Source organism: Oryza brachyantha, chromosome 4, assembly GCF_000231095.2.
Source record: "Oryza brachyantha chromosome 4, ObraRS2, whole genome shotgun sequence".
Lineage (NCBI taxonomy): Eukaryota > Viridiplantae > Streptophyta > Magnoliopsida > Poales > Poaceae > Oryza > Oryza brachyantha.
This window is the reverse complement of record NC_023166.2, coordinates 13,045,258-13,059,696: the sequence shown is the minus strand read 5'-3', so window position 1 is coordinate 13,059,696 and position 14,439 is coordinate 13,045,258. Positions and strand designations below refer to the sequence as shown.

The window sequence follows — 14,439 nt, the reverse complement described above, 5'->3', positions numbered from 1 at the left end:
ACCATTCATCTTATTTAAAAATTTAGTATAAATATAAAAAATAAAAAGTTGTGCTTAAATTTTTTCTAATAATAAAGTATGCCACAAGGAAAACAAATGATATTTCTATAATTTTTTGAATAAGACAAATGATCAAACATGGCAAACAAAAAAGTCAAACATCTTACATCATGAAACGGAGGGAGTAATACAATTTACTCTATCAAATTATAATGTATATTTTCTTCACTTATACCGTTCTAATACATTTATTTTGTACTTTTATAAAATCTGATATAGAGATGGCTCAAAGATGAATTTATTTTGAGATAAATAGAGTATGTCAAATATGATTTAGAGCTAAAAATGGTATCCTATGAACATGATAGATTGATAACTAGATATCAAAGCAGATATACGTATACCAGGTTTATCCTATTCTGAAACGATATATGTCATTCCATAGTTTCCCTCCATATAATGTTATTTTGAAATAAATGTAGCATCAAACAAGGAACAAAGGCATGGACTATGTCAGACTGGTGTCATGCATGATTATAAACCTAACATGATATATGGGTTGTAAATTCGACAAAAATACACTCATTCTAAAGTGTGAGTCTCATGCCACGTGGCAAAATATATGAAATGCGGTAAACATCGTCTTCCCTATCTTTTTGTTTTCGCTTATACTTATAAGCCAAAATTTAAATGTTTGATCTTAATTTTAAAGTTAATTTTAGGATTTTTTTTATTGCGGTTTATTTTATTGTCTTTTAGATGACTAAAAGCATATATATAAAAGTTTTACCTATAAATTATTTATTTGAAAAGATGTTTTATATTTTCATTTAAAAAGCGAAAAGATGATCCCAAATTCATTGCTCAATGCACAACAGATTCAAAACTAGATTGTCATGATAATACAACCGAGTTTGCCACCGAACTGCACGAGCAAAGATCGTACTGATCAGTTAGAAATTAAGTGTCATGTCGTTTGGACTATAGCCGATTATTAACCATGGAAAATAGGAGTAAAATTTTTATATGTGTTATTAGCAATTTAAAAAGTAACGTTAAAAATTAAGTTACAATAAAAATGTCCACAGTAAGTTTCAAATTCTGACCACGTCAAACTCTGGGAGTGAAGTGCCTGGAGAACCAATGTATTGATGTAAGAGCATGTCATTGTTTCGTCAAAGTTTGAAAAGAAAATATTTGTTAACAGGCTCACAATTCGACTTTGATTATGGATTGGTATCAAGATTAAGTCCTAGGTAAGCAGATCTAATTTTAACACGAAAACATCAAATATCAGAATAGAAATTAATATAGTGTTTTCAATTTATTCCAAATCTGAAACAAGGCCCACAAGTTTGCACACGCTGTTGGCTCAATCTGAAGAGCCTGACGTTTCTTCGAACCAGATCTGAGAGAACACGCCATTTATGCATCGGAACAACAGCAGTGGCTAGTGTATCCGGCGTTCCTAACTTGACGGCCCAATGACGCTCAGTCTGTTCGGCCCGTCTCGACCGTGACCAGCGTGGACTAATAATGATCATGCCCATCAAAAATTGCACGAGGAAAGAGTCCCCGTTCTTTTGCTCAACCGGGCTGGGTCCATGGTCCACAGGTCTCACAGAAATTTGTCAGCTTTTGCACATATTTAAACGGTGTATTTTTAAATAATTATATATAAATTTATCATCTTAATTTTGTTGAATATATTTTCAGTTTTATATTAAATAGCTATTAAAAATCAAAAACTTTATCTTTCATTAAAAGAACAGAACCATAGTCACGCTCACACCGGCACATGTCTTCTACTTGGGCCCTGTTTATCTCCATTTATAATTATTATGATCTGAATTACATTAAATAACACGAAACAAATGATCATATTACTTTGACGGCTTGTTATAATTAGCCTAGAATATTGCAATATGATAAGGTCCAACAAAGTTTTTTTTCTGGCAACATGGGTGGCTAAATACCGACTATCACTAGGTATTTCAAATAATTACACAACTTACCATCCATTAACTAATTCAGCTTACAATAATCTATCTTACAATAACCTGTTTAATAATGTAGATTACAATAATTTTAATTCAAAGTGGAAACAAATAAGACCTAATATTACGAGTAATTTGAAACAAACAAATAATTTATATGTGATAGCTTATTATAATAGAACTCATATTAGTATAATATAGTAAGCTTCCCAATTTGTGTTTTTTAATATTGGGTGACTAAGGCCCAATTTGTTTTAGCTTATAATTAGTGTAATATACATTACACAAATAATTTGAGATAGATAATTAGATTACTATGACAACTTATTATAATCTATAGCATATAACACTATAATCTGATAGGGTACTCCATAGATATTTTTTAAATTATTGGGTAGCTCAAGACCCACTATTATCATTCACTTTAACGTAATTAACCACTTCGTTGTCCATTATATAATTTAATCTATAATAATTGGAAACAAGCAACACCTAAAGACCCACTCTGCTACCCTTGAATAGTTCAGGGCATTTTAGACTAGCTTTTCAAACCCATTTTTAGGCCTATGATAATCCAAAGAACCAAACAACTCGTCGATTATTCTACTCAAATTTATAATAATTTAGCTTCTCAATAATATAGATTATAATAATTCTTAGTAGAAACAAATCATGCCTCATTCATGCCTCACTTAAAACCGATGGACTTTCATATCAATCTAGTTTGGAGAATAAAATTAAAGGATTGGATTTATAATAATTAATTTATGTGAAAGCTATTTAGTTTGTAGGAATGAAATATGAAAAACCAATAGATAATTTAATTTCATACAAGTGGGATAAATTGAAATTCTTTTCATTTACTTAACCTCTTGGAAAAATTGAAACAGTAAAACTATGCATGCATTCTTATATTTCAGCTTTTCCTGTTTCAGTGGGTTCCAAACGAGCAGTAAATCTTGTAAAATCATGCATTTCAAAGTAACCCTAAATACATTATTGTAATTTATACCGGATAACTAATAGTGCATCTTCGTGTCCAAGGAAAAAGAGGTTGAAGCTGAACCTTTCTTTGTTGCACGTACGTTTGCCTGCCTAGCCAACCGATTACATCTCCTCTTACTGCTATCTAGTTTCATTCGTTTAAAAAAAACAGCGATGGCATGTACCGTATGGTCGACCTGGTCACAAAACGGGAACGAAACGAAACAAACAGTGGTAGGTAACCAAACGCCCAAACGTGTACAACAGTACGAAACGTTCTGTTCTACCCTGATCCGTTTGCGCCGGAAGCTTCGACGCGCAGCACAGCCCACCGCCTTTGCCTGCGCCGGAAGCAGCGGCAGCCGGGCAGGCCAGCAATAGGCGGTGACGACCGGGAAATTAAAAAGAAAAACAACTTTTACGCTGGCTGATCCTTTCTTCCCTCTGGATCTGGTTTGACACTACGCGGGAGACGGTGGAGTACCCGCCAAAACGGCACTCGTCACCGCCTCGCCCTCGGCGCACGGCGACCTGGCTTCTGCTCCTGCGTGCCAGCGCGCGCGCGCGCGGGGAAAGCCTAGCCTTTCGTGTCGGCCAAGCCGCGCGCGCGCGTGCGTGCGTCAGCGCCTACCACCGCGGATCGATGGCGAGTGGGCGGCGAAAAAAGTTGTCCGCCGTAGCGTGCTTTGCAACGAAGGGAATCGGGAATCCATTATCCACCGCATAAGAAGAAGGGTTTGGGTTCTCTCTCCGGTTGCCGCGAGCCACTGTGCACCGAGAGGCGAGAGCAAGGGAAGGAATCCATTCTCCGCTGCACGTAAGCCTGCACCACCGCCCCCTGCATCATTCTACTGCTACACACGGAACGGAGATAATCTCGGCTTTGAATAGATAAATAGAGATGGATAATCTCAGCTTCTGCCTCCCGCGACCGCGACCGATAAAAGATCCCCGTAGAAAGGCACGCGCCACCACGTTTTCCACGGCCTCGATGCGTCCCGTTTTCGTGCGACCTCGACGGCTTCGATCTGTAGCTAGCTAGCCAGATGCGCGCCACGAATGAATCAAAGCTGAGCCGCCGTCGAGGTGTGATGTATCCACTGGCGAACCTATATTCACCCTTGCAGGGTCCTCGGACATCAGATAAATTATTTAATTCTTACTAAATTATATCATATTAATTAGTGTATATGTATAAAAATTAGATAATTAGTATGTATTGGATTTTCGGTAATTTCTGTTTTAGGTTCGCCGCTTGGAAGGGTCCTCGGATCTCGGATAAATTATTTAATTCTTACTAAAATATATCATATTAATTAATATATATGTATAAAAATTAGATGATTAGTATGTATTGGATTTTCGGTAATTTCTGTTTTAGGTTGGCCGCTCGATGTATCCGATTCATCCAGCGCGACGCGAGAGGTTAGCTGTAGACGTTCCACCACGTCGCCCGTGAGCCGCGCCGCCGCGGTACGGGCACGCACGCAGTAACTAGCCCTTTTATCTGGCGCGACGGCCACACCCCCCACTGTGGCGGCCGCGGCCGGGGCCGGGCGGGCGGCCACGTGTGCGGGCGGGGCGGGACACGCGTAGGTGGTGCGTGGTGGCCAGCGGCCAACAACCTCCGTCCTGCCATCCGCTGATCCATTTATCTATCCATCCGTCGCGAATCAATGCCCTGCCTGCTTGCGTTGCGTTGCGGCACGCTGGGGCCTTGGATCCTTGGATCGTGCCTGCACGCGTGGGAGTGGGAGAGGTAGGAAGGTTACATCAGCCGTGGCCCCGCCTTGTCAGTGGATGGATAGGCCTTTCCGTGCCCCGTGTGTGCTTCCGTGGGGCGCAAGGTGCTTCGTGTTTTTGTAGCGGAGTCCTCAAGTTTCCGAGAAATGCTCAATTTATCTGAGAAAACGCTAAGAGCAAGCCCCACGGTTATTGTCTTGAGACAGGGGAGAGTGCATTTAACCTTCACAATACAGGCTGCCTTCTTTTTCCATTACACTCCGTACTTCTAAAAGATAGGTCTAGTAACAAAAAATAAACTATAAAAGTTGCTCCTGCAATTTTTCTATGACAAATTTTAACTTTGCATTTGCAACAGTTAAATTATTTATATCCTCAAATAGCTATAAAAACCATATAATTTTTAAATCCTTTAATTTTATCTCAGACACCGGCATGATGTTTTTAGGGTCGTTTTCGTATAAGAAAAAGAAATATAATAAATGCTTGTATTTGTGTAGGACCATTATATCTGTAATAATGCAATGGACAAGACTTCTGGCTTGTCTCTAACTCTCTGTATACTCACTCGTCTAAATATATAAAGACATATAGAGTATAATTTTTGTCTAAAAATATAAGTACGTCGTACCAATCACGACCACCTATTATTTTATTTTCTCACATACTTCTCCTATCTGCGTCGGTCGTAATCCTTTTTTTTCTCAATCTTAGGGCGTGTTCAACAACAACCTTCTAACTTCTACTCTCTCGTTTTCCGAGTGTATATTTACCGAATCACTAAACAGTATATTTTTTAAAAAAATATAAAAAAGTCAATTTTGAAAATACATATTAATCCATTTTCAAGGCTTTTAACACTTAGCTAATCTCATGCACTAATATGTTGCTTTGTTTTTTGTGGCGGGGTAAGAGTTTCCAACACCCAACAATGCACAACCTTAATATCTTTAGATAAATTCCAAACATCCTTACATTGTTAGACAGTGGGAGTGCTTTCTTTGGGTTGGATTTAATACTACCTCCGTCCTAGATTATATAAGGTATTTTGACTTTTATTTGCAATATTTGACCACTCGTCTTATTAAAAAAATTAAAGTATTATTTATTTTCTTTATTATTAAAAGTAGTTTAAGTATTACTTATAAATTTTTATATTTGCACTAAATTTTTGAATAAGACGAATGGTCAAAAATTATTAATAAATAGTCAGAATCCCATATATTATGGGGCAGAGGGAGTAGTTGTCACTGTTGATAGCTCTTTGAATATGATCGGTTTATTTGGACTTTTCTCATTTCTCGTTAACTCATTTGTCACGTCATATTTAGACGTACGTATCAAGGTAATTATGTCTATAGAAATCAAAAACATTGATAGTGCCATAAAGCACGATATATTTCTTTCTTTATATTTCATATAGTTGTTTCAATACTTGATAATCGTCTTTGGAATAGCAATAGTAATCTTAATCATATGAACATTTAGAAGATTTTGTTATATTTTATTTGTGTTTTCTCATCCCATTACCCCTAATGTATCAATAGTGACTCACCTTGGATCCCTTTTATTACCACCTTTTTCGCTTCTGTATTAATAAAAATTAAATTGTCAACATTAAATTATGAGTCAACTTTGGAGTTTTTTCATTGTAGTTTTTTTTAGCATTTGCTTTTAAATTGCTAAGAATATATATATAAATTTTATTCATAAATATTTTCGCTCGTAAATATATTGTCTGTCTTTTTTTTAAGCTAAACATGATTCATTTGTTGTTGTACGAGCTGTAACTATAAGCCAAAATAATATTTGTACCGTCACCACGGAGTAGCCATGGCAAATAAACTTGCATACATCTTATGCAGGCTATCTTGAACTTAAAATATCTAAATATACATAGTAACATTTTTTCAATCTGACCATTTTTTTCATCCCGGATTAATATCCTCCACTGCATTTATACACATGACCTATAAAGATATCAAATCTAGATACTATTTACCAAGTCAAAACGGTAAACCAATCCTTGAGCCGCGCATTCCGCAGGACCGTTCAAAGGGAGAGGGAGAGAGTCGGGCAGGCAGTTTTTGCCGGAAAGCCCCTGCACTCTCGCCCGCACCCACGCACGGCGGCACGGGAGAGACGGGCGGAGGCAAAGAAAAACCCCCACGAAACCGCTAACGAGAGGGAGAGAGAGAGAAGAGAGAGCCTCACCTTAGCCAGCCAGCCAGCCAGCCGCCCCCACCAGCTCGAGCAGCCAGCATCTCCCCTCCCCTCCCTTCCCCACCCCTCTCTCTCTCTTCACCTCCCCCTCCCCTCCCCTCCCCTCCCCCTCGTCGCGCGGCGCGGAAGGCCAAAGGGGAAGAAGGCAGAGGAGGCTTCGGGATTTCCGCGGAACCCCCACGCCACCACCACCACCATACCATCACCGCACCATCGACGCCCTCCTCCTCTTCGTCTTCTTCGTCCTCCTTCTCCACCTCGAGGCTCCGGCTATTGCCCACCGCCTAGGGTTTGCCCCCCATCCGCCTCGCCTCCCTCTCAGTACCACCCATCCCACCGCCGCCGCCGCCGCCGCGGCATTCGAAGGTGTGTATCCGGCCTATCTATCTACCTACCCACTCCCCCGTCCGTCGCGAGGAGCCTTCCCTGCCGGTGTGGTTCCGAGGATCCTTGGTTCCTCGCCACCGCTGCTGGTTTCGGTAGGGGGGATTTCGTGGGGGAAGACTTTGTTGTTGGTGATCTGCGGGCGTGGACGCGTGGTTCGCCGGGCTGTGTTTGGTTCTGATTGTGGGGGAGTTGGGGGTGTTGGTGTTGGGGGTTTCGGTTTGGGGGGAGATTGAGGTGGTGTATCGGGGGCCCTGGTTTCTCTGGTATTGGATTGGCTTGGGATCCATGATCGAGATTGCTCGGTGAAGTTTTTGGTCCTAGGGGAATTTTTTTGTCGGCCCGGATCAGGAACGGAGGGTTCTCTTGGGGAGATCTAGGGTTATTTTTTTGTTCTACCATTCTCTGTGTAAAAATTAGGTGAAAAAAACAAAAAAAGAGGGAAAAAAAGAAAGGGAGAGTGGAGGAGATTTTGGAGGCTATGGCGCTGAATTATTCGTCATGCTCTTTCAACAACTCGTTCCTGGTGAACGAGGACTGCGCTGGCATGATGCGCGGGTGTGGGTGCTGGTCGGAGGAAGCCTCGCCGCTGTCCTCCTGTGGTGTGAACTCTCTGTGGTGGGATGAACTGGAGTTTGAGCTGGGGCTGGAGGAGGAAGAGGAGTTCGACCCTGTGGATCTCTTGCCTACCGACCCCTTTGGCATGAACCTGGAGACCACGTTCACCGCAGCGATCGCCAGTTGCATTGACGACCTCACAGTCATGTCCAGCGCTGGGCGTTTTGGAGACGACAGCAGTGATGCTGTTTTTGCCGACCTGAGTTATTACTTGAATCAGGCTTTTGTTCTATCGCCAGAGATGCAGTTTGGTGGCTATCGGGGTGTTTTTGAGGGCCCCTTGTGCTTCGGAGGCCTTTCTGCTGGTGAAAATGATTCTTCTGGGTTCGTGGAGAACCCTTCTATCACAGAAGATGCTGATGATTCTTTTGGGTTCGTGGAGAACCCATCTACCTCTGGAAATGCTGCATTGGTGTGCTGCGATGCAGTTGAAACTGGCCCTCTCCAGGAGGGAGGTGTTCCACATGAAGGAATGACTTTTGCTCTTGGCTATCTTGGCCTTCGTGACATCCTCTCTGTTGAGATGGTGTGCAAGACATTGCATCTGGCTGTCAGAAATGAGCCCTTACTGTGGAAGTCCATCCACATTGAAGAGAAATTATGCGAGAGAATTTCTGATGCTGGTCTTCTACACCTGACACGAAAGTGCCCAGATACTTTGCAGTGTCTAAGTATTGCGAACTGTGTAAAAATCACAGATCAGGGGCTGAAGGCCGTGTTAGAAAGTAATCCAAGATTAACAAAGGTTAGTATTACTTGTATTCTCATGAAAGTATTTCTTAGATCAATTCAACTTCCTCAAGTATTGCACTTATACTAATATACTTTTGATCTTGGCATGCTCCCATCAATCCAATGTTAATGTTTACAATCTTATATCCTTAATGACCTTATAATACTGTTAGTTTGTTGCTGTTATGGACAAGGAAACTTGCATTGTAGTTTTGCAGGCTATCCATTGTTTCTCTAGTGATCCTCTATCCGTACGCTATATTTTCTTTTATAAAACTGCTATGAACTATTCACTTGTCTGTATGCCTGCTAGATAATATTCCCAAAGTGAAACTAGTTTGATGAGACAATTTGGCAGTTTGCATGGTCTGCAATATCTTTGATACAGATTATACAAATAGAACTGTTGATTAAATGTTTTTCTAGTAATACATGAAAGTGAGACTCAATTGTGGTTCAGATATTTGCATTGATACTTCTGGATTACACCTATAGCTGACCAAAATTTGCAGTGTGATTTCAAATATATTGAACTTTGTTTTCTATGACCTGTAACTTGGTGGTGAAAGTTGCTGAATAGCGCTGAACCAAGTTCTGAACCGTGATTTGTTCAAGTTATTTATTATTGTTTTAGTTCTTTTTCATAGTTGGAGCATCACTAAAAAAAACCTTTTGCCATAAGTCCTGTGGATTCGTTGTACGTGTTTGTCAGTATCATTCTAATTTGACATACATGTTCGTCTGCTACTTCTAATTTGATATGATTTTTTTTCATTTAACACAATCTTTTTTCGAACAGTTGAACATTTTGGGCTGCCCACGGTTAACTTTAGATGGTATAATTTCCAACCTCAAGTCATTTAATACGAAAGCAGTTGTTGGTATTAAGCACCTCAGAGTTGGAACACTCTTCAGTTTACAAAAGGAGCAATATGAAGAGTTATTATCCTTGTTGAGCACGGACAAGATGCAGGAGGTGCATAGCCGGGGGCCAAGATTCTTGCATGCTAATCGGTTTTTATCAGATTGCAATGATGGATATGCTCTTGATATTGAGATGTGCCCTATTTGTCAGAACTACAAACTTGTTTATGATTGCCCAGATGAAGGATGTGATGACAGAAAATCTGGTAATTGCAAAGGTTGTACTGTTTGCATCCTGAGATGTTACAAGTGTGGGAGGTGTGTAGACAAGTTAGCATTCAAGGAGTCATTTTGTCTGGACTGGGTTTGCCCTACTTGTCTAGAGAATAAGGATTCATTTCCCCCGATGAAATAGGGGTTTGCCTTTAAAGAATACTCTGCCTCTGCTAACAGAAAACAGCATGGAATGCTGTAATGCAAGCCATCTTAGCATATCATTCTACTGAGAAAAAAAATAAAAAAAGGGAATAGTTTGTTATTCTTGAAGGTTCAGCCATCCTAGCATTCTACATATGCTTCTTGCAAGAAAAAGAACAAAAAGAGTAGTTAGTTTGGTTCAGAAAACAAAAAAAGATTGTCTAACTACTATCGTCTGACTGGGGATATCTTCTGAGGTGAGTGTTGCCTGATTTCGTTGAATGCTATACATCCCATTTAAATTAGTATCATGTGAGAGAGCTCATTTCCTATCTTGGTTTATGGTTTACAGGGATTTGCAGTTTAAAAGTGAAAGTACAGTCTGAACTTACGTTAGTGGTGAAGTTGCTGCTGATGTTCATGGAATTGCTAGGATCGAAGATGAACTGCTCTCCTCTCTCCCGAGCAAATAAAGAGATTGACTCCTGTAATTAACCTTGTACATGCGTGCCATGTTGGCTATGAAAACGTTGTCACACTGCCTTGTAATTTACAACTACTTGCTGTGAAATAAATGACTTCTAACCTAACTTTTGCTTGCAATTGCCCTGTAAAATGTTTTGAATTACTATGGGTTTATGGCTGCATGGCTGGGTTTTATTGTCATCCGAACATGTCAAGTTGTCAAATATATAGTGGTATGCAGAAGGTTGTGTAGTTTGTTCCCCCTCGTTTTCTTTGCGCTTTACTGTGATGCCCTGAAGGAATTCTTGAGTACCATGAGATCTGCTCATGTAGGCGCGATGAGAACCTCTTTTTTCTTCTCTTAAGAATGGGGAAAGAGTGAAATGTGCGGAAAACAGGGGATTCTCGTTGCCCACTTTCCAAATATAGGAAAACCACTGCTTGACAATGCAGTGGACCAGTGGTTAAGCCCGGTCGCACCTCACACAACCCATCACGAGAACGCCCTTGCCTCTCAGAACTATAATCAGAAAACTGGCTGCAATTAACCGTGCTGAGTACACGGGTTACTGGTCAATCAGGCGATGACCTGAAGGCTGAAAAGGTCAGATACCAAATGGTTTTGACCACGTTGGGCCCGCCCGGACCTGCCTCTTGAGTGATGTATCGCCCGACTACCATGGTCAGGCACTCGGGTTAGCTTGCTTGTCCCACATGCAAGGCAAGAACAAAGGATCCGTGAGAGTTGAGAAGCAACTGGCATCGAGTTGCAAACCAGTTTCGTCGTCCAGGATAGGAATACCATGGAAGCAAGCAACACCTGTCGGATTATTGCTGCTGCTTCGCGTGAAGGGAAAGAAAGAAAAAAGGCCAACTCAACCATTACAATTGGCAAATGAAAGAAAAGAAAACCAGAGTTCAGTTTGTCATGTTGACTTAAGTTATAGCCCAAGCCCACAGGGAAGAAAAGCAAACTGTATTTTCGCCTTTGTTTGGCTAATCGGCATGTCTGCCTAATTCATTGCCACCTGTTTCAAGTATGAAAATCTAAGAACATGTAGAACTATCACAAGACGTATCACGGAGCATTTTGTATGCTCCAACCACAGTAAAACACCAACGGTTTGAGAACTAATCATTCAATATTTTTGATTGAAAGAATAATCAGAATACACTTGTACAGCCATTGGCAGAACTCATGGGAAGAATTCTACATGGCCGCCAATATCCTTGCACAACAACTTGGCTTCAGAAGCCAGCTTCCTGCTTTTAAATAGCACCAGGTTTGTCAGCCGGTGCTTGGGCTGTGGCTCAAACGATCTAGCTTCGGCCTCCTTACCAACCAGCACCAGCTCCCTTGCTGGCATCACATTCCCCCACCAGAAATCACGAAGGACTTCATGGATGAGCTCCCAGTACCCACGATCTCGGGGCACTCGGAACAGGCTGCTTCCGTTGGGAGTCCAACAGTAGAGTTCGACCCAGTCTCTGTCCATTATCTCCATCAGGCCCTGCACCTGCGGCATGTAGTAGTATGGCATAGCACGCCATGGCAGAGCGAGCTCAGGCTTACCCTTGTTGAATGGACACTTGACTTCTAGGATCCCACCGTCTGGGTCACACCCCAGAACGCCATCAGGTGAAGCTCCGAGCCACCCAGAATTGGCCTCAGTGTGCACTGCGAAGCCAAGGGAGCCTACCAAGCGTCCAGTGATGCTTGTGTACTGCTCTATAGCTACACTTTCATTTACCGTACCCCAGTTCATGGCAGACCTCGCTGCATCCTCCAACTTGATTTCTGTTGATCCAAAAACTTTCTCATTCCACAGCTCTGACCGCCTATTGCCAGCCCAGAAGCCCAAGGCAGTGCTGAAGGTGCTTGTGGTGAGCTTGTCCTTGCGGAGAGCAAACCATTCCTCTGACCGTTGAGCAACGTCAGAAGAGGAGAGCTGGGAGGACACCATCAGAGCTGAAGACGGTGAGAGAGATAGCAGGGATGACCGGCTATAGATCTGCAATGATGGACCTGAGCAGCTCTGAGGAATATAGCCTTCAAAATTTCGTCTTGATGGCAAGAATGAAGGTGAGTTTAGGCGCACACGAGGTGTTGAGCGAAAGGCTGTTGGAATTGGAAGGAGTGTCCTGAACAAATAATGAACTGCGCAATGGTTAGACAACATGCGAAATGATGGTGCATTCTGGATAAATATAGCATAGCTGAGAAAGCATACAAGAAGTGCTCAACAAGAATGGTTAACCTCTGAATGTACCATACATGACAAAGTTATTCTTTGACCACAAAAGAATACTGCAGGCAACTAGCAAGGGTTTATTCCTTGCTTGATTTTAGGAAGCAGACTTGCTTGGAGCAAGTAAAATCTGGGCTAAATTTAAGAAAGAGAATCCCAGCTTCTCAAGCATTGGAGCATACTACAAGGAAGCAAACTCCTGGAAGCTGAAAAACGAAAACTTGAAAATAGCCTTAATCCCAGAAAACAAACGGGGTGTTCGTTTGGCTTTTTATAAACGAAAAATAATTTGTGAATAAAACTTTTATATAAATGTTCTTAGCGATCTAAAAGCCAATGTTGAAAAATAAACTACGATAAAGAAACTCCCAAATCAAACTAAAAGTTGAAAATTCAAATTTTGGTTTATAAGCATAAGCAGAAGCGAAAAAAAGAGGGTGAAAGATTACATTTACAGTTTGATCAAGAGATACCTGTCTCCTGCCTCTTTTATCTATGTGTATTTCAAATTGTATAGGTGGGACATACTTCAGTCTGTATTTAACATGAGTCCAAGCCTCATATATACTATTTAAACAATTAATTCAGGTGTGGTCCTGATGATAAGATGAAACTAAAGCCGAAGCATTTATAAGCACAGCTGCTCATGATATGAATTAGCAGGACAATTTGAACAATTTGCTGAAGGCAAGCAGGAATCAGAAAACGAAATTTCAGCTCATTGAGACCATTGAAATCTTATAAGCCTTCGCATTCCTCCTTATCCCTTCATATACCCTTTTCTCTCCCAAAATTCCTTAGTCTCAAAATAAGTGCTAGGGAGTGTCCTTGCCCCCAGTGCAACAATACAAGATTCAATTAACCGAAATGTACCATGTAAGCTAATGGTCAGCAGAACAATCATTTGGTTTCATTTCGTAGTCTACTTCAGAGTTGCAAGCTCCCCAAAGCTTCACGCAATTCTTAAGCGTTCACCTCCCACTTAGTGGGACCAAAAAGACACTGCCCTACCCTAACCCCCTCTCCAGTACTTCAACAGGCTCAAACAATCACTGAACCCAATGACCAAGACCATCTAATAACCACGCTGCGCCGCAGGCACGAACAGAGCTAAACAGAAACCATATAGGACCGCACCCAAATCTTATGGCTACGAGCGAGAGCAACCAAGAAAAAGGCTCCTCCACTTCCCAGTACCTGAAGCGGCGGGGCAGGCGGCGGCGCGCACGGCCACGCGCGGCTGCGGCGGCGGCCTCCGGGTGGCCGCGGATGCGGATGCGGACGCCGACGGGGCGCGCAGGCCGGCGGCCCGGGGCGGCGCGCGCCTCTGCGGCATATGGTCGAGCACATGGCGCGCGTCCAGTAGAGTGGCGCGGCGGCGGGAGTAGCAGCTGTGGGGAGGCGGTGCGCTTACCGCCGCTCTCATTCTGCCCCCTGCTTCCACGTTACGGCTTAGCGCAACACGGCGCTTTTGATTGGGGGGATAAATAGAAGGAACGATACAGGACTAGGTCCAGGAGATTGTTTGCTTTTTCCAATCTAGTCCACTAATTCTTCGTTATTTCACTTATACTCCCTTAATCGAAAAAGAATTAACTTCTTTCTAACTATTTGTAAAAGGGGAAATTGGTAAACGTTACATTATAATTTTGGGGACGGAGATTGTACTGAACACAAACTTTTAAAATCAACACCCTACATTTTTCTTTTTTCCCATTTGTTTTTACCAAACGCTCAATGCTTTTCTTTTTGTCAAATATGAC

The 14,439-nt window shown here is 41.8% G+C and overlaps 2 protein-coding genes across 2 annotated transcripts; one reads left to right on the top strand and one right to left on the bottom strand.

Annotated features, from left to right (window-relative positions):
- Positions 1 to 7,037: 7,037 nt before the first annotated feature.
- LOC102705712 (F-box protein SKIP14) lies at positions 7,038 to 10,552 on the top strand. Its single transcript, XM_006652370.3, has 3 exons — positions 7,038 to 8,694; positions 9,481 to 10,219; positions 10,315 to 10,552. The coding sequence occupies exons 1-2, from the start codon at positions 7,813 to 7,815 to the stop codon at positions 9,958 to 9,960; spliced, it is 1,362 nt and encodes a 453-aa protein (XP_006652433.1). The 5' UTR covers positions 7,038 to 7,812; the 3' UTR covers positions 9,961 to 10,219; positions 10,315 to 10,552.
- Positions 10,553 to 11,380: 828 nt separating this feature from the next.
- LOC102713626 lies at positions 11,381 to 14,115 on the bottom strand. Its single transcript, XM_006653480.3, has 2 exons — positions 13,874 to 14,115; positions 11,381 to 12,585 (listed from the first exon to the last, which is right to left on the bottom strand). Exons 1-2 carry the CDS (start codon positions 14,100 to 14,102, stop codon positions 11,624 to 11,626), a joined length of 1,191 nt encoding a protein of 396 aa, XP_006653543.2. The 5' UTR covers positions 14,103 to 14,115; the 3' UTR covers positions 11,381 to 11,623.
- Between the last annotated feature and the right edge of the window lie 324 nt (positions 14,116 to 14,439).